The sequence below is a fragment of the Lithobates pipiens genome, unplaced genomic scaffold, assembly GCF_037356315.1.
Source record: "Lithobates pipiens isolate NorthernLeopardFrog02 unplaced genomic scaffold, aLitPip1_a1.2 Scaffold_19, whole genome shotgun sequence".
Taxonomy (NCBI): Eukaryota; Metazoa; Chordata; class Amphibia; order Anura; family Ranidae; genus Lithobates; species Lithobates pipiens.
In genome coordinates, this window is record NW_027507764.1 from 527379992 (window position 1) to 527399763 (window position 19772).

Consider the following 19772-nt stretch of genomic DNA (forward strand, 5'->3'; position numbering starts at 1 on the left):
TTCCAGAGTTTGACAATCAGCAGATAAAGATACTCCAAATACCTGGTGTTGGTGCTTCAATCATCCCGGCGCCATGATTGTTATGGTGTCAGGATGATTGAAGCGCATTATTTCTATTACTACATTGTAATATAAAATGAAATCATTCAACTCACCATAATGCAGAATCAGTGGTAGCCATGCGCGCGTCACTAGCCACGTTGCCTGCCACCAGATGCCATCAGGTGTCCCAAGCGGAGTCTGTCCTTACATCAGGTGCCCCATCAGAGGTACCTTCCTCACATCTGTGTCCATCAGCGGAGCCCCTCCTTACATCTGGTGCCCCTCTGACATCCACAGACCGCCCCACCCACATCCTGCACAGACCTGCCCCCACATACTCCACAGACCGGCCCCCACATCTCCAGACTGGCCCCCAACATACCACTGGACCCCAACATCCACAGACTGGCTCCCGACATACAACTTGCCCCCGACATCCACAGACTGGCCCCCCACATCCACAAACTGGCCCCCGACATACACAAACTGGCCCCCGACATCCACAGACTGGCCCCCACATCCACAGACTGGCCCCCGACATCCGCAGACTGACCCCCCACATCCACAGACTGGCCCCCCACATCCCCAGACTGGCCCCCACATTCACAGACTGGCCCCGACATCCACAGACTGGCCCCGACATCCACAGACTGGCCCCCACATTCACAGACTGGCCCCCGAGATACCACTGGCCCCCGATATCCACAGACTAGCCCCCACATCCACAGACTGGCCCCCAACATCCACAAACTGGCCCCCAACATCCACAAACTGGCCCCCCACATCCACAGACTGGCCCCCTACATCCACAGACTGGCCCCCGACATCCAAAGACTGGCCCCCGACATCCACAGACTGGCCCCCACATTCACAGGCTGGCCCCCGACATCCACAGACTGGCCCCTGACATCCACAGACTGGCCCCCACATTCACAGACTGGCCGCCGACATACCACTGGCCCCCACATTCACAGACTGGCCCCCCACATTCACAGACTGGCCCCCACATTCACAGACTGGCCCCCGACATCCACAGACTGGCCCCCGACATCCACATACCATGACTGTCACTGGCCCCCGACATCCGACTGGCCCCCGCCCCGACATCCACATTGACAGACTGGCCCCCGACATGCCTCCGTTGCCGCGCGCAGACATTTAACTGTAGCGCCGCCCACCGCCCTTTACACTGACACAAACACACACTAGCAGCGGGGGTGGGCGGCGCCACAGGTGTAGACCAACTTCTGGTCTTCTTAAAAATGGCAGCAGCCCGCGGCAAAGAAACGGGAAGTTCAATTTCCCGGGACAAACCGAATTTCCCGGGACATTTCCTGGGACAAAATTAATTCGGGACAAATGTCCTAATCCTGGGAATGTCCCGCGAAATTCGGGACAGTTGGCAACTATGCATGTCCCTGCTCCCCTGGCCTACCTAAGTAAATGGGAAATTTACTTTGGAATCACGTTAACCTTGTAGGACTGGAATGCAATCTGGACAAACACTAAAACCTCAAAGCAAAACCTTGTTAACCTGGAAGCAAACAATTAAGTCATGACCCCCTGGTACTAGCCAGGGTATCCAAATACATCCCCTCCTATGCACTACCATGTTTTTGTAACTACGAAAGCCCAGGCACCCACTTTCATTTGTGGTGGTTTTTGCCCCATTGCATGCTCTCTTTGGTCAGACATTTTCAGGATGCTCTCTGCCCTATTCTTATAATGGATTAATCCCAACCCATTAGTTGCCCTTCTGAATCATGGGCCAAAAGTTTTATCAAAAGCTTGATTTATATTGTTACTGTAGGTAACTGCGACTATAGTGAAAGCATGGAGGATTCCCATCCTCAACCTGATCGAGAGACTTAAGTCCCATACACACTATCAGATTTTCTGCTGAGTTTTTCCTTCAGATTTACCAAAACCATGTAGTGCAAGGGCCTGCCTGGTTCCATACAAATTGAAACCCCCAAGGTTTGACCTCATATTATATGGTTTTGATAAATCTGAAGACAAAAATCAGCAGAAAGTCTGATAGTGTGTATGGGGCTTAAGAATAAGGTGTCGCATGCAATGGTCCAGTAAAAGTTGAGGCAGTGCTACAGGACAGGGTCGAAAAATACACCAAAATATGGCAGCCATGGGTTTATCGTTATCTTCCCCCATACTTGGCACTGTGCTTTTTCTGCTTTGATGACAGTTTATATTCCTACAACATTACACTGCCTTTTCAATATGGTTTCCATGTAAACCTCCAGGACTCTACCCCTCTATCCTCCTGCTCTTCTCTGCCTCTCGCTTATTCTTCAGCAGTTGGTGGTCCCCAGCACTTGGACACGCGAAACCATTTATTGGAGTTTCCCCACTGTTGGCTGTATGTAAATGCAATGTGCCTGATGTACTTGTGTGGAAAAGTATCCTGTTCCTTTTGTGTTGCTTCCTTCCTGTGAAATACCTGGTTTTCCTGTCAATCCCTCAGCTTTCCTAATAAAAACTTACAATGCCAGGCAAGAGAGCACAGCGTGGTCAGTTTTCTATGTGTGCTGAATACTCTCCTTTAGTGATCAGACTTGTCCTGCACAGATTAATGTACTGCTGTTTCTCCTTCCCCAGTTCTCTTAGCGCCTTATGTAGCTGAGAAAAGAGGGTATGTGATTACTTATAAAAAAAAGGGGGACAATGTATTTATAATTTTTTTTTTAGTAAAGTATATACAAACTTTTTGCCTTTCATTTATATTTTAAACAGAATAGGTTGTTCTACAAAGTGAGGTTTACATTTAATCTTGACACATCATATGTGAACAAGCTTGTTATCCAGAAACCATGTTGATTTCCCTTTTAACCCAAATGCCTTTCTATTGTTGGAGCTTGTAAAAATAATAAATACACTATATTACCAAAAGTATTGTGACACCTGCCTTTACACTCACATGATCTTTAATGGCATCCCAGTCTTAGTCTATAGAGTTCAATATTGAGTTGGCCCACACTTTGCAGCTATAACAGCTTCAACTCTTCTGGGAAGGTTAGCCACAAGATTTAGAAGGTGTCTATGGGTATGTTTGACCATTCTTCCAGATGTGCATTTGTGGGGTGAGGCACTCGCAGTTTCTGCTAATTCATCCCAAATGTGTTCTATCTGTTTGAGGTCAGGACTCAGTTCAGACCAGTCAAGTTCCTCCACCCCAAACTCACTTATCCATGTCTTTATAGATCTTGCTTTGTGCACTGGTCCAAATAATTTGGTGGAGGGGAGGATTATGGTCTGGGATTGTTTTTCAGGGGTTTGGCTTGGCCCTTTAGTTCCAGTGAAGGGAACTCTTCAGGCCTCAGCATTCCAAGACATTTTGGACAAGTTCATGCTCCCAAATTTGTGGGAACAGTTTGGGGATGGCCCCTTCCTGTTCAAGCATGGGTGCTTACCAGTGCAAAAACAAGGTCCACTGAGTCCTAACCTCAACATGATAGAACACATTTGGGATGAATTAGAGCAGAGACTGCGAGCCAGGCCTTCTCGTCCACATCAGTGCCTGACCTCACAAATGCGCTTCTGGAAGAATGGTCAAACATTCTCATAGACACACTCATAGACATAGACAAACCTTGTGGACAACCTTCCCAGAAGACTTGAAGCTGTTATAGCTGCCAAAAATGGGTCAATTCAATACTAAACCCTATGGACTAAGACTGGGATACCAATAAAGTTCATGAGCAAGTAAAGGCAGGCATTCCAATACTTTTGGTAATATAGTGTATATTGAACAAGAAAAAATGATTAGTCTAACAAATGCACAGAATTTTGTGAGCAAACCCATAGCAAAGAAAATATGTTGTCAGTCCAAGAATCTATTAGAGCCATACCATCATAGTCTTGGGGCCACAATGGGACACATTTTTTAGGTGTGTGATGAAGGGAAACAAATTAGTCTCTAGTAGGGCTGAGCGAACCCGAATTGTAAAGTTCGGGTTCGTACCGGACCCGAACAATTTACTGTATATTCGGGTTCGGTGTTCGGTAATGTAATGGCGCTTTTTTAACAGCTTCAGGGCAGTCAATTAACATTCATTTAACTTGTGTGCCCTTAGAAGCCATCACAGCCATGCCTACTAATGGCATGGCTGTGATTGGCCAGTGCAGCATGTGACCCAGCCTCTATATAAGCTAGAGGCACATAGCACAGCACATCACTCTGCTTCAGATAGTGTAGGGAAAGGTTGCTGCTGCTGCTTTGAGGGAGAGAATTAGATAGGAGTCCTGCTTCAGAAATCTAATTACTCAGCGATCTACCTTGATTTTGTTGTGTGGGTGCAGTGCACAATCTTTTTAGACTGCCCTGAGCCCATTGCCAGAGAAAATATAACTTATAACTCTATTAGTTAGGTTGGCGTTGGTGGGCATTTTATGCAAGCTCAGTGCACCAGCACTGCATATGTTACTGTGAGATACACCCTTTAGATACTGTTGCTCTATTCTGCTATTCTAAAAAAAAACATTTAGGGCAAAAAAAATATTTTACAGTGTTTTCTGCATATCTGTACGTGTAAGATACACACTTTAGATACTGTTCTTCTATTGTGCTATTCAAAAATAAATAATTTAGGACAAAAAATATTTTTTGGGAATAGCATTTACTGCATATCTGTACATGTGAGATACACCATTTAGATACTGTTGCTCTATTCTGCTATTCTAGGGCCAAAATAAATATTTTACAGTGTTTCCTGCATATCTGTAAGTGTGAGATACACACTTTGGATACTGTTCTTCTATTCTGCTATTTCAAAAAAAAAGAATTTAGGGCAAACAATTTTTTCTGCATATCTGTACATGTGAGATACAATGTTTAGATACTGTTGCTCTATTCTGCTATTCTAAAAACACCCATTTAGGGCAAATAAATATATTTTGCAGTGTTTCCTGCATATCTGTACGTGTGAGGTATACACATTAGATACTGTTCTTCTATTCCAAATAGTTTTTTAGGGCAAAATGATTTTTTTTGGTGCGTTTTCTGCTGTCCACATTTGTTTGCAGAGCACTTGCCATGCTTTTAACAACATTGTGCTGCCATTTGCAGCCCTCTAGCCCTTCCCATTACTTCTTTAGAGCCATTTTAGTCCTCAAAAGTTCGGGCCCCATTGACTTCAATGGGGTTTGGGTTCGGGGTCAAGTTCGGGTCCCGAACTCGAATTTTTTTGCGAAGTTCGGCCGAACCCGTCGAACCCGAACATCCAGGTGTCCGCTCAACCCTAGTTTCTAGCATTAATAAAATTAGGCCATGATTTCTTTAATAAATTCTTGGACTTATTAACAAGTGTAAGGATTAAGGTATATGTTGAAACAAAATGGTTGACCTTATGTCTTACTAAATACATATATTTTTCTATCCTTCTCTGTAAAATAAGGATTCGTCATTTTTAGTCACGTACTCATCAAGAAGAGGCCGCATCAGCCCTAAAAAGCAGTCTACGCCCAGAAGATTGTCTTATCAGCTGATAACACCCGGAGAATTGTCTTTCCTTTGCAAAAATGTTGTTTTTTTACATTTGCTGATGTTTGCCCTTTTCTGTCTATAAAAGATGTAATAAAGAAGCCTCAGAGCCACAGTCAGTCAGAGACAGTCAGAGTTAACGACGGACTTCTGAGCAGAAATACTGAATAATATCTCCGTGTCTCTTTGCTTGGATAAGAACTCTAACTAACAATTGGGAAACGGTAACATAACCTGACAAATAGGTGACTTGTTGAGGTCACACCTAACATTTCTGGCGCCGCGAATAGGGACTCGCTGAAGAAACTACAAGAGGCGAACGAACATAAGGACGGAACAAAGAGGCTGGGCACATCAAAGAACCACAGACAAATCCTGCGCAGGTAAGAAAAGCTTTATTTTCTTATAAACTCTGTGCTTCTTAGATTTGTGCCCACCTGATCTGTCTGAATTGTTCTTCAGGTAAACACCAACCTCTGTAGTAAGTGGGTCTTGAACTTAATATTTTGGCTTATGTTACCGTTGTTTCTTGTCTGTCTACTTGTCATCTGTCTGTTGTGAATGAGATAAGCCCTGTTTGTATGGTGTGAATTGAAACATATATCATCCCAATGGGTAACGGAATGCGCCCTTAACTCGTAAGAGTACTTTGGGGGTCCGACACTTAAGTTTGATATACGCTTTTTGATTCATGAGCCTAAAAACGGGTTGAAAGTATAAGTCCTGACTGCCTCAATAAAGCAGGAATAAGAAACGAATGCTGAGAGATTCCATGGTAATGGGAAGGGAAATAAGGTCTCCACAAAGCCCGGAGATCTAGTCATATGTGTTTGGCCACCAAAAGGGAATGCTTGTATATGTTGTAGCTGTCAGTCTGGTCATAATATTTGTCAGTTGGCTAGCATATAAGGTAATTCGATTTCAGAAATCTCATCCAGGAGAGGTTTTTAGTATTTTGGCACCCTAGGAGGAGAAGGCAACGAGACACTTAGTAAGTGATCCAAACGCCACCTAGGCAGGACTGTCAAAATGGGCCAGACACATGGTAAACCCCAGGAGGAATCTCAGAAATGTTATGCTGTTAAAGACATAATTACAATGTTGTATGGGAAGGATAAGGCACAGGGCACAAATAGGATTCTCAAGAAATTGGGGATGGATGGAGAAAATGGATTAAGTGTAGAAGGTTGGGAAGAAATAAAGAAAGACAGACAGGGAGAGATATTGCAGAACAGATGGGTATCACAAATACAATGTTTAATTAAGGTTTCCAACAGGGCTGAAGAGGAGGGATGGGAGTATTGTCAGGAAAAGGGTGGATGGGATATGAAGGTCCGACACAAAAGTCTTCCTTCTGCTCCCGGCGATAGGGTTAATACGGGAGATACTCCACCTCCTTATAACACTACCACACCAGGTAGCGAAAGACCAAAACTTTATCCTTCCTTAAGAGGAAGAGGATGGGTATGCCGAGTATGCGGTATCCAGAACCCAGACTGGGCACAGGAATGTGTACATTGCGGCGCTCAAAGACCAGAGCCCGTAGCTCCAGTCCATAGTCGGACTAGGGTAATACAAGTAAATAATCCAAATGCGGGTCAAGCAGGACAGCCACCTACAGTGACCCGACAAGTCGTTCTGAGGACATGGACACCTTGGTCGGCTGACACTCTTATGGCATTAATACAGAATGCTCCTGATCCCGTAGCAAAACCTGCCGCATTCTGTAGATTCGTGACACAATTACTAGACACACATGAAGCAACTTGGCAAGATGGGGAAGATTTGTGTAGACATAAAATGACACTAACGATGTTTAATCAATTTATGAATGAAATTGCTCCACATAGACCACAAGGGGATCCAGCGGCAGATCCACCAGGAGTACACCCTCGTCATATAGACTCTAGACCCCTGTTTATTGCTCAGTTACGAGAATTTTGCCAAGGGAAACAGCAGGAAAGGGGTTCGACAGCGCCCATAAAACAGGCCCCAGGTCAGACTGTTACAGAATTTTACCTCAACATGGAAAGCATGATGGCTGACGAAGGTCTAGATTTAGCCTTACCCGTCACCATTAGGGCTTTCAATCGACAGTTTATGGAAGGACTAGTACCCCAAATAGGTGACAAACTGAAGGCATGTACTCCCGAATGGAGAGCCATACGGGACAGAGGAACATTGTTGCAGAAAGCACAAGGCATAGAGGCTGATTTAGCAGAAACTAAACCCAGAAGGACACCGGGAGTTAACACTGTTGCCCGGGTCAATGAAGGAGGGAATTCCTCCCGTAAACCTCTTACCTGTTATTACTGCAACAAGGTGGGACATATAAAAAGAGACTGTAGGAAAAGGATAAAAGACGAACAGGAAGGAAACACAGACAGAGACACGAGGGACTACAGACAGAGGCGTACCAATGATAGGGACGATCCGACCGCATGACTTGCCCCAGTCCTAGCTGAATCAGAGAACAAAATGCTCCACATGTTGATGAAGGTGGAAGGTAAACATATTCCTTGTTTGGTTGACACAGGAGCGTCACGCAGTCTGTTGTCTGATTCAGTAGTCCCTCCACACATGACGTCCCGTGACACCATACCCATAAGTGGTTATGACGGTCTTTTGTCCGATGCCCCACTGACTAAACCTTTAAAAGTAAAAATAGAGAATGGCTACCGCCTGACACTTGTGTATTGTTGCAATATGTAGATGACCTATTGTTATGTTGTCCGGATAACGATACTTGTTTAAAAGCCACTCTATCATTGTTACAATTCCTGGCTGAAAAAGGGTGCAAGGTGAATAGAACTAAGTTACAGGTATGTCAGAAAAAGGTTGTCTTTTTGGGCCACTGTATATCCCAGGGTACTCGACATCTCACTGAAGACCGAGTCCAGGCCATAAGACAAATGAATATCCCACGCAACTTTAAGCAACTTCGTATGTTTCTGGGAATGGTATCATATTGTAGACAATGGATACCACATGCCAGTTCTCTGATGCAGCCATTATATGATTGCTTGAAAATAGTACCCTATGTACTCACAGAAGCAGGTCATGAATCTTTTAGCACCTTAAAAAGGTTACTAATTTCGGCACCTGCGATCGGGATCCCTGATTATACCAAAACATTTCATTTGTACATTGCTGAAATCACGGGACACGCAACAGGGGTGTTGACACAACAACACATCAAACAAAGGCCGGTAGCATACTTCTCGGCGGCTCTCGATCCTGTCTCTAGAGGATCACCGTCCTGTGTACGAGCAGTTGCAGCAGTGTCAATTATCATTGACAAATCCTCAGAAATTGTCTTAGACAATCCTGTAGTGGTACATACCACACATGACATACACGCCATCTTATCACAGGTCCAACCAAAACACATATCAATGGCAAGGCAGCTGCGTCTACAATGCACTTTGCTCCTACCCCCCAATGTTACCTTTCAGCGATGCACTTCTTTTAACTTAGCACAGCTTTTACCATTACAGACAGATTTGACAGGGGGGAGTAATGATGATAATGGTGTAGATACAGCACAAGATACTCAGGATTCTGACACACTTTCATTTCACGACATAACATCTGATGAACACGATTGTTTCCAACTTATGGAACAAGAAACCACGGGGTTCCCACATGTCACAGACATACCCATTGCAAATGCAGAACACACACTGTACATAGATGGTAGTAGATTTGCCGATGACAAAGGTAAATATCACACAGGTTATGCTGTGGTAACGGACACACAGGTAATTGAGGCAAAGTCACTACCAGCACACATGTCGGCACAAGAAGCGGAACTAACCGCTCTAGAGAAAGCCCTAGAACACTTGGAGGGACAAGAAGGGAACATTTACACTGATTCCGCATACGCCTACGGTGTTGCACATGATTATGGCCACATATGGAAAGCTAGAGGTTACCTTACAGCAGCAGGCACACCTGTTAAACATGGTGAAGGAATCAAAAGAGTCCTGAACAATCTTCAAAAGGTTATAAGAGTAGCCATCATGAAGATAGCGGCACACACGAGCGCAAAAACAACTGAGGCAAAAGGAAACGCATTTGCAGATTTAACTGCAAAGAAGGCAGCTCTAGGGGAAGTAAGCCCTGAGACCTTAGCCACGGTACAGGTGAGTATGCCCGAAACCACATGGCAGCAGCTAATGGAACTACAGGAACAAGCAGGGGCTATTGAGAAGGACCGTTGGGTTAAGGAGGGAGCTGCACCAGGCCTTGACAATGTATGGAGAGAAGGAGACAAAATATGTCTACCCGCTTCTCTATACCCCGCAATAGCAGCGGCTGTCCACTTACCCACTCATGTCAGCTCCAATTCTATGTATAGGATTGTAAGCCAAGGATGGCTAGCCCCTGGATTCAGTAGTACTGCAAGGAACTACTGTGCTGCATGCCAAATCTGTCTGATTAATAACCCAGGACAGAGAGTGAAAACCCCACGTAAACATCAGGTTCGGGCCCAATATCCCTTTCAGAGACTGCAGATTGACTACATACAAATGCCTAAGAGCGGCCCCTTTGAATTTGTTCTCGTGTGCATCTGCCTATTTTCAGGCTGGCCGAAAGTTATCTTGTGAAATCAGCTACGGCAAAAGCCACCGCCAAGAAACTGATTACTGAGCTGATACCTAGGTTTGGTCTCCCAGAAACAATAGAATCAGATAGGGGGACACATTTCACGGGGGAAATAATGCAAAATGTGATGGCAATGTTAGGGGTTCAACAAAGTTTTCATACTCCTTACCACCCACAGAGTTCAGGATCAGTAGAAAGAGTAAATGGTACAATCAAGCTGAAAATACAAAAAGCTATGCAGGAGTTGAACAAACCATGGCCAGAGTGCCTACCCTTAGCTTTGTTCTCTATTAGGTACACCCCAACAGGAAAAACAGGGTTATCCCCATATGAAATACTGTTTGGAAGTGCACCTAGATTAGGTTTATATTTTCCTCAAAGTATGCAATTACAATGTGATAGTTTAACTACGTATGTAATACAGTTGCAACAGCGTCTGACTAAAATCCACAAGAGTGTGTATTCTTCTCTTCCAGACCCTAATTCTGTCACAGGTACACACGATCTACAACCAGGAGACTATGTGTATGTAAAGAAACATACCAGAAAGACACTGGAACCAAGGTTTGAAGGTCCTTTCCAGGTGCTATTGATTACAGCAACCTCAGTGAAATTGGAAGGGAAACCTACCTGGATCCACGCTTCTCATTGTAAAAAGGAGCCAGTTGGCAAATGACAACATGTATTTTTTTTTATTGTTTCAGTAATCCTGGCTAATAGTTTGGTTACCTCACAGAATAAAATATACAAGGATGAAGGATTTTCTAAAAAAATGTTATTACTGAAGTTTAAATATGCTTATGCCCAGAAGTCAGGATATGAGAAATGTTGGATTTGTAGCAAATTACACCCCAGCACAGCAAGTATACCACTGATGGCAGTTCCTATAAACTATACTGATCTTGCTAACAGTAGCATTAACATAATTAGAACAAATACCAATGAGACAGTAATGTTTAAGTCAAATGGTCTCGCCTTTTCCCCTGATTGGTGTTTCAACCTAGGGAACACAACGGGAGGAAATGGAGAATGCCAAGACAGCAAATTTAACTTGTCCATTTTCATACCAAAAGCTACTCCTGGGAAAAACACGGTCTTCTACCCTAGTATAACCCACACACACCAATCGTTAGCTGAGTTCCTCGGTAATATTTCAGACAACAACACCAGGTGGTTAGTGAGTAACCTATCTCTTTATGGATACACCTCCCTTTATAGAAATGATATCGGTAGTAGATCAGTAGCACTGGGAAATAATATATATATCTGTTGTGAGGATAAATGTTATACTTGGATACCTAGAAGAGCTCAGGGATGGTGCTACCTCGCAAGTTTAGTACCAGTAATGGGAGTAGTAGGTGATGAACGAGGTGATCACCTATTAGAAGCTAGCATGCATCCTAGATATCCCCTCAGGTATCGTAGTAAAAGAGAAATATTCCTGAAGAAGGACATGGCATGGGTTTGGTTCCCGTCCTGGACAGGATGGGGTATAGACTTAATGAAAAGACTAAATAACTATACAGGAATTATTAATGATGTTTTGGAGAAAAACTCTGATGATATTACTTAGTTAAGTTAAATCTGGAGACCAGAGCCATCAGACAACAATTAGAATTACATGAATTAGCAATTGAAAGTATGAGTGCAGCACTGACAGGACTCTGTGAAACTACTGAGGACTATGAGTGCTGTACTTGGATACATAACACCAGCATTGAGGTACCTGATTATTATGACATCATTGCACAACACCGTACGGAAGTAAAGAATTTACAAGAGAAGGCCCGAAATATTGGTCGCGACTGGGATCCGTTTGGTGGAACTTTTAGTTTCTCAGGGTTATTCTCTTGGGTTAAGAAGGCAGCAATGACGATTATAGTGGTGCTCTTATTCGTATTTTTCTTTTATGCATGCTTTAAGTTGTTTATGTGCTTTTGCAAGAAAGCCAAGGTAAATGATGCGGAAAAGATGGAACTTTTGTGAAGATAGGTAGATTTAGTTTCTTGACATCACCCATCTGTCAGAAAAGCCACTCTTCCTGAATTTTAGATGTTGGTACTGTCCAGGGGGATGGGTGTATACCCCTCTGACAACTCGCGGTCAGGGAGAGTACTCTGGATATAGGCTGACTAGAACTTGTTCAGGTGGACCCAGGGCAAGAGGGAGGGGTGATGTCAAAGGGGGAAATGTAAGGATTAAGGTATATGTTGAAACAAAATGGTTGACCTTATGTCTTACTAAATACATATATTTTTCTATCCTTCTCTGTAAAATAAGGATTCGTCATTTTTAGTCACGTACTCATCAAGAAGAGGCCGCATCAGCCCTAAAAAGCAGTCTACGCCCAGAAGATTGTCTTATCAGCTGATAACACCCGGAGAATTGTCTTTCCTTTGCAAAAATGTTGTTTTTTTACATTTGCTGATGTTTGCCCTTTTCTGTCTATAAAAGATGTAATAAAGAAGCCTCAGAGCCACAGTCAGTCAGAGACAGTCAGAGTTAACGACGGACTTCTGAGCAGAAATACTGAATAATATCTCCGTGTCTCTTTGCTTGGATAAGAACTCTAACTAACAATTGGGAAACGGTAACATAACCTGACAAATAGGTGACTTGTTGAGGTCACACCTAACACAAGGACCCACAGTGCGTTGGTGACATATTTTTCTGTATATTGTAAGCAAACACATAAGTGTAGTAGAAGTTACAACATTTATTAAAATAAGAATTAGCAACTCACATAGGGATGGATGTAATATGCTTGTTATCATCACAGTCAGGAAGGGGTCATGTCCAGGAGAGGAATCAGTGAATAGGAACACTGGCAGGAGTGACACCAGTTGTGACACCAGTTGTAATCGGATAGTGTAAAGATTATGTAGGTTTTGTCCTGGTTCAGTCTGCTGCCAAAAATTCCAAGGGGTTAGCACTGCTGCTGGAAAGTAATGGCATGGTGTCCTAGGAGACCAGGCAGCCTTGGGAAGGAACCAGGAAGCAGCAAGCTAAGGTCAACAAAGTGCACCCCAAACCAGCAGCGACTAAACGAGAAGGGACACCAGCTATTTGTTTCAAGGCATTTCCTGTCTCTTTCTCAAATTCAGCAGCAGACTGACATGGGACAAATTTTACATAGGAATACATCGTTGCACTATCCGATTACTACATGTATCTCTCCTGCCAGTGTTCCTACTCCAGCTAGTCACTGATGCCCCTTCTGGATGAGACCCTTTCCTGACTGTGACATTCATCCTTATGTGAGTTACTAATTTTCATTGTTTTAATAATATTTGTAATATCTACTATACTTAGTCTGCACAGTCTGTGCAAAGTGTATTGGATTAATGACACCATGGACTTTACTTTCTAAGAACTTGTCTGAAGGACTCGTTTTTCATTAACTGTCTGCCCCTATTTTCCTAATTACACTTCTGAGCCATATTACTTACAATTTCCTCTATGTTGTATGCTGGTTAACCAGCTCTTTGTTGCCAATGAGCCCTCTTATTCTTGGATTCTCCAAAAAAGAAGTACAAGATGGTATAAGGCAATATAACTAGTGAACCTACAGTGACACTCACCATGTTTTATCAGGCTATTTATACAAGTTTCTTCTTGTAAGTCCTTTGCATCTTGGTATTTTTCTCCTTCATTAGGTGACACTATAGTGTTGATTGATTCAATTTTTTTAGGAATGTCTTTTCCACAATTCAAACTAGGGAAGAAAGAAAGAGGACCTTGACTAAAGGCAGGAGAAAGTCACATTTTTGGCACAACGTGTCATTTATTGCTTTTCATCAAAATTATTTGACGATCATAGAAACCATAAGCAGTCGGATGACCAATTTGTAGAGACCTACGAATGTCTACTTTTGTAGACTCTCACTTACACATTATCAACAATTCACAGGCCTCAGTGCTAAATTCAATCCCACTGCGTCTGCAGGAGGATTAGCCATGCATTGCTAAGAATGCTAAGCTACAGTAGATTGATGATACACCTTACAAAAGACTCATGTCAGAGTGACAATTGTCATGTTGGAGATTGCTGTTGTGTCACAAGCGTAGCTAAGTGTTGAGCCACAGCAATATGGAGAAGGAGACATTGCCGTTTATTCTTCTCTCTCACAGCTAAGATTCTGATTTTATGTTGCACCATTCTCCTCTGGCCAGCATGAGGAGAGCTAAAGCTAAGTAAGCCCATAGACATCTTTGCAGAGTTCTAAGAATCCTGGGAGTTGTAGTTTAAGACAATAGTCATATAATAGAAAGAATAGACTCTATACAATACAGATCCCGATATTCTCTGTTTGAATATTCGTCTGCCAATGGGAGACCACACCAAAAGATGCGATCCAGAGACTAGGAGCGCAGCACTGCCCATGTCACAGCACTGTCACTGCTCCAGTAGGGAGACTAAAGCATCCACTCACCCTCTGCTTCCCACTGCTGATCACTGTAGGCTTTCGGGCAGAGACTGAGAGGGCCCCCATTCTACAGCAAGAGGTCACTGCAGCATCCCAGGGACTGATGAGAGGGCTATTCGCCCATTGCTGATACTGCTAGCAGGGACTGAGCCACTGAGTGTAGGACACTAAGTGTACCCAATCTGTAAAGTACCCATACTGCACTATATATTGTACCTATTCTAATTCTAGACCGCACTTATAACAACCTATATCGTTTTATACCAAATCTTTACTACATCTGAACCACATTTAGTGCCTCTGTGTCAAGACTATACTGTATTTATACTGCATACAGGTTAACTTAGACTGTTGTTAAGTGCAAAGATGCTTTAAAAGGGCCCCAATGTATCCTTATTCATGGGAGACCAACGGGATTCAGTACCTGGGCATTACGTTAACAACTAGAACTGCACAGTTAGTTAAGGCGAATTACACAACATTTCTCCAACAGTTGGATCATAAACTACATTCCTTGGCCAAAGTGGCACTAACGTGGTCCGGACGTTTGGCGGCACTCAAAATGATAGTCCTCCCTCAATTTATATATTTATTTCGTACTCTTCCTATTCCAACCCCTGACTCCTACCTTACCAAAGCTCAGGTTATGCTGAATAAATTTCTATGGCAGGGGAAGAAGGTCAGGTGTGCATTCCATAAGCTTATCAAGTCTAGATTGTCAGGGGGAATAGGACATATTGCATTAAAGGACTACTATTTGGCAGCTTGCCTAGCACAAATTAGACAGTGGTTTCAGGGCGGAGCCGGGGCTAGATGGATTGAGTTAGAAAAATACATATGCCCTTATAGAAACCCACTAGACCTACTCCTAGCAGCTAGTTTTATGTCCACCCTACCCTCTGGTATCTCTCCACCTATAGTAGCGGCCATTGAAGCTTGGAACATTCTACTTCACACTCCACTGGCCGATGTTCCCTCTAAATCCGTCCCAATGCCCCTTACGTGTCTTCAACTTCTCATTCCAAACCTAAATATCAAACACTGGTTGGTCAGGGGTGTCACTACTGTTGGTGCTTTACAGATGGGTCCAGCCACAAAGTCCTTTAGGCTACTCCAATTGGAGTTCGGTTTGCTGCCGGGCGACATTTTTACCTATAACCAAATCTCCCACTTACTCTTAACTCTCCCGAACCTGTCTATCATTTTACCATGGAGGGCCCATCTGTATTACACCAACCCCACCACGTCCATTAGGGGTATCTCACTAATGTACGGTCTTCTGCAGCAGAAAACAACGTTTCTTAAAACCCCTTCCATGCGGTCGTGGGAGTTGGAATTGTCCAAATCCTACTCCATTGATCAATGGCGTAAGGCGGTATCTTCTACCTATAAGGCCACTAGATGCGCCAACTTGTGGGAACTTTACCAGAAGTTGTTGCTGCGGTGGTACTTGACGCCCTCTAGGTTGGCCTGCTATACCCCCCAGAATTCATCAACGTGCTGGAGGAATTGCGGATATAGAGGCACGCTCTTCCATATTTTCTGGGAATGCCCAGCAATCCAATCCTTGTGGAATGCTATATTCAACATAATATCTTTGATCTCCAACACTACTGTGCGCCCATGCCCAGGCCTGGCTATTTTATCTCTAGGCATTGATACTCTCCCTCACAGTCTAAGGAAGGTTATTACTCATATTCTTCTAGGAGTGCGCCTGGAACTGGCCAGAAGGTGGAGGTCGACAACGACTCCATCGCTATTTGACGCGCTCCAGACAACTCACTTACATATCTCCTATGAACTAATGTTCGCCTCATCCTTGGGCAAATATACTCAGGCTTACACAGAATGGGAACCATGGTTGAACTGGTATAAGAGACATATGGTTTAACTGAATCCCTGAGGGGAAGTGGTTTTATAGCTAGGGTTGGGGGGGGTGCGCTCGGTCGACCCGGGTGCAGCTTGATCCCGGTTGGGGCGCCCGGGGCGGTTGGACGCAGTTCCCCTGATCATTATCCCCCGCTTCCTTGTGTTATACTCTTTAGTACGCTTGCTTCAGGTTTCTATCTGGTAGCTGAGTCCTCAAACGGTTCCACTAGATTGTATTACCTTGCTTACGATTCCACTTATGCCTTGACCTATATTTGTTCTTGTTAGGAATACTACGCTTGAACGATCCTTCACTTTCCAGGAATAATTTTATGGCCGAACCTTTTGTACTTTGTTTCTTTTTATTCTTTGTACTACTTCATTGCTGTTTTTGTATGTTCTTGATACTTTGTATGTTCACATGTTTGTGTGTATATCCCTGCTGTAATTCTCGTGGAAATTTATAATAAAAATATATTGTTCTAAAAAAAGGGCCCCAATGATAACCAGCAGAAGAACATCTCAAATAAATGCCTCTTCTGTAATAATTGTTCTGCAAGCTCCATTTGTTCCCCTGCCTCCTTAGCTACTATTCTCCTTTTGTATTAGGACCATGCATACCATGGTGGTCTAGGACAAGCATTATCGCCATAAATGCGCTTTGGCGGTAAATTTCCAATTCAGCACTTGAAGTGATCTTTTGCCTAGTCCTGACTGTTACTCACTTTGAATATTAAATTGTGTTATTACCGTTGTTAATCCCCTTTATGCTTGCCTAATCACAATATATTACGTTTGCCTTTATTACCTGGTTTGGTGCCTGTTTTCTTTGATATAGTACTACTAGTGGGTAGTGATGGATGAACTTCCGAAGGGACGATTCATGAATGCGAACTGCGAACGCGGCCAAAAGTTCACGAACCCGCAAGGTTCGCGGCAGACCCCATTGACTTTAATGGCAGGCGGACCTTAAAAACCTCCAGGTCATATTTTCAGCCACAAAATACTTACTAGCTGTACACACATAGTCCCACAACATGGACAATGACATAACAAAAGTATTAAGTGAATCTGGGATCGACAACGACAAGCATTCTTTTTTTATCTGTGAAATTTTGACAATTCAGGAGCGCATGAAGGCCATGGAGGAGAGGAAAGGCCAGAGAAGGCTATGAAGGGGGTGCAGGAGATGATCAGTGCCACAGTCAGGGGCAGCGCAGTCCTGTGCCAGTGTCCCAGTGAGCCCTTCCCTCTGCCCGGCCCTTACCCCCACCTATGCAGGGCTCCACTGCGGTGGTCCGGAGGTGCCAGTCCAGTGCTGATCCTCAGCCATGGTGCTGGCACTGCCTGCTGATTGGCTTCTCCGCTGCTATCTCCCTCACTGTCTGACACCAGCACCGCGATAGAGACTGAACACTGACACCAGCACCGTGATAGAGAGCACTGACACCAGCACCGTGATAGAGAGCACTGACACCAGCACCGAGATAGAGAGCACTGACACCAGCACCGAGATAGAGAGCACTGACACCAGCATCATGATAGAGAGCACTGACACCAGCACCGAGATAGAGAGCACTGACACCACACCAGCACCGTGATAGAGAGCACTGACACCACACCAGCACAGAGATGGAGAGCACTGACATCAGCACTGTTACCAGCAACTCGCTGAGGGACCCAAAAATATGACAACGCTCAACCTCTTCAAACAGGAGGGCACGGGCATATAGTACGGTGTGCTTTTTTTGTACTAGGAAGCGAGCCAAAGGTAGAAAAAAGGTCAGTGTGCTAGATTAAATAAATTGTTTATAGAGTTATGCATATACATGGTCTACTGGTCAGATGTGTTGAATTCCTCCGAGATTCATGCCACATTCATTTTTATAAATGTGAGGTAGTCAACACTGTCGTGAGCTAGGCGAGTGCGCTTATTGGTTATGATCCCCCCTGCTGCGCTGAACGTCCTTTCGGACAGGACACTGAATGAGGGGCAAGCCAACAGTTCCATTGCAAATTGGGAAGCTCTGGCCAGTGGTCAAGTCCATCCAGTAGTCCAGGGGTTCATCACTTCTCAGAGCGTCAACATCGGCCTTAACCCGATGTAGTCGAACACCTGTCGGTCTAGGCGTTTCCCTGAAGCTGGATCCGGATGAGACCTGTCGATGGGTCGGCTGAAAGAATGACCTCATATCAGAAGTCACCAACACATCTTCAAACCGCCCTCTTCTTGCAGGCGCTGTTGGATTGGCACCCGCCACTCTTTCTCTGGGAGTGGGAATTCCTCCTCTGCCACCGCACACAAAAGCAGAATGCAGCATTTCTCGAAGCAAGGCCTGTAAGTGCTCCATTCTGACAGCCCTCTGTGATGCTGATAATATTTCCGCCATTTTGTGTTTGTACCGGGGGTCTAAGTACGTTGCCACCCAGTACTGGTCCTTGACCTTTATGCTTTTTATATAGGGTCCCTGTTAAAACACTGGAACATAAAGGCCCCCATTTGCACTAAACTGGAAGCGGTGTGGTGGCCTGGCTCCTGCTCATCATCCAGGATAATGTCGTCCTCCACGTTCTCCTCTCCCCATCCACACACAACAACAGGGATCCCAGAAAGGTTTAAAGCATGCTCTTCTTGCTCCTCCTCCTCTGCCCCGGCACCATCCTCCTCTGACTCCTCTTCAGACTCCTGTTGTTGACTTGTCTCAGATAGAGTAGCCCCCCCTGGGAATTCATCCAGCATTGCAACTTCCTCATCTTCCTGCTCCTGCTCCTCCACGGCTTGATCAATGACACGACGCAATGCACGATCCATAAAGAAGGCATAAGGTATGATGTCACTGATGGCGCCATGGCTACGACTGACCAGTTTGGTGATCTCATCAAATGGCCGCAGAAGTCTGCATGCATCGCGCATGAGCAGCCACTGGCGCGGTGAAAAAAAAACAAGCACCTTCTGAAATTTCCCACTTTGGCTCAAGCCTGTTGCTCCTGCCCTACCCCTACCACCCCTGCGGAAGGGCCTGCCTCTTCCTCTGCCTGTCATTTTTTAAATGACCCTGTGACAAAAGTCTCTAGAGAAGTGCAGTATATGTGGAAGAAGGTATATAACACCCCGCTTCAATCAGTAGTTTTGGGGGGCCACTGGTCTATCACACCAGTTATAATACTTTTTTCTAATTGCGTTTGTCGCTCAGCGGTCACAATGCTGCACAGTGGAAATGCACTTTACTATGCTTTCTATATTTGCGAGTATTTTATACGTGTATTACACCCCTATATACTGCACACCAAATAGTGCACCTTAAAAGGACCTTTGTGGACCTAATAGT

General features: G+C 44.3%; 1 protein-coding gene across 6 annotated transcripts in view; it reads right to left on the reverse strand.

Annotated features, from left to right (window-relative positions):
- Positions 1-19772, reverse strand: part of SLC43A3 (solute carrier family 43 member 3) — a 757299-nt gene that overhangs the window by 286961 nt on the left and 450566 nt on the right. For all 6 annotated transcript variants that reach the window (XM_077493191.1, XM_077493188.1, XM_077493193.1 and 3 more), the window contains one exon: positions 13729-13862. In XM_077493191.1, the coding sequence (XP_077349317.1) occupies positions 13729-13862 (134 nt within the window). The remainder of the gene's footprint in view (positions 1-13728; positions 13863-19772) is intronic.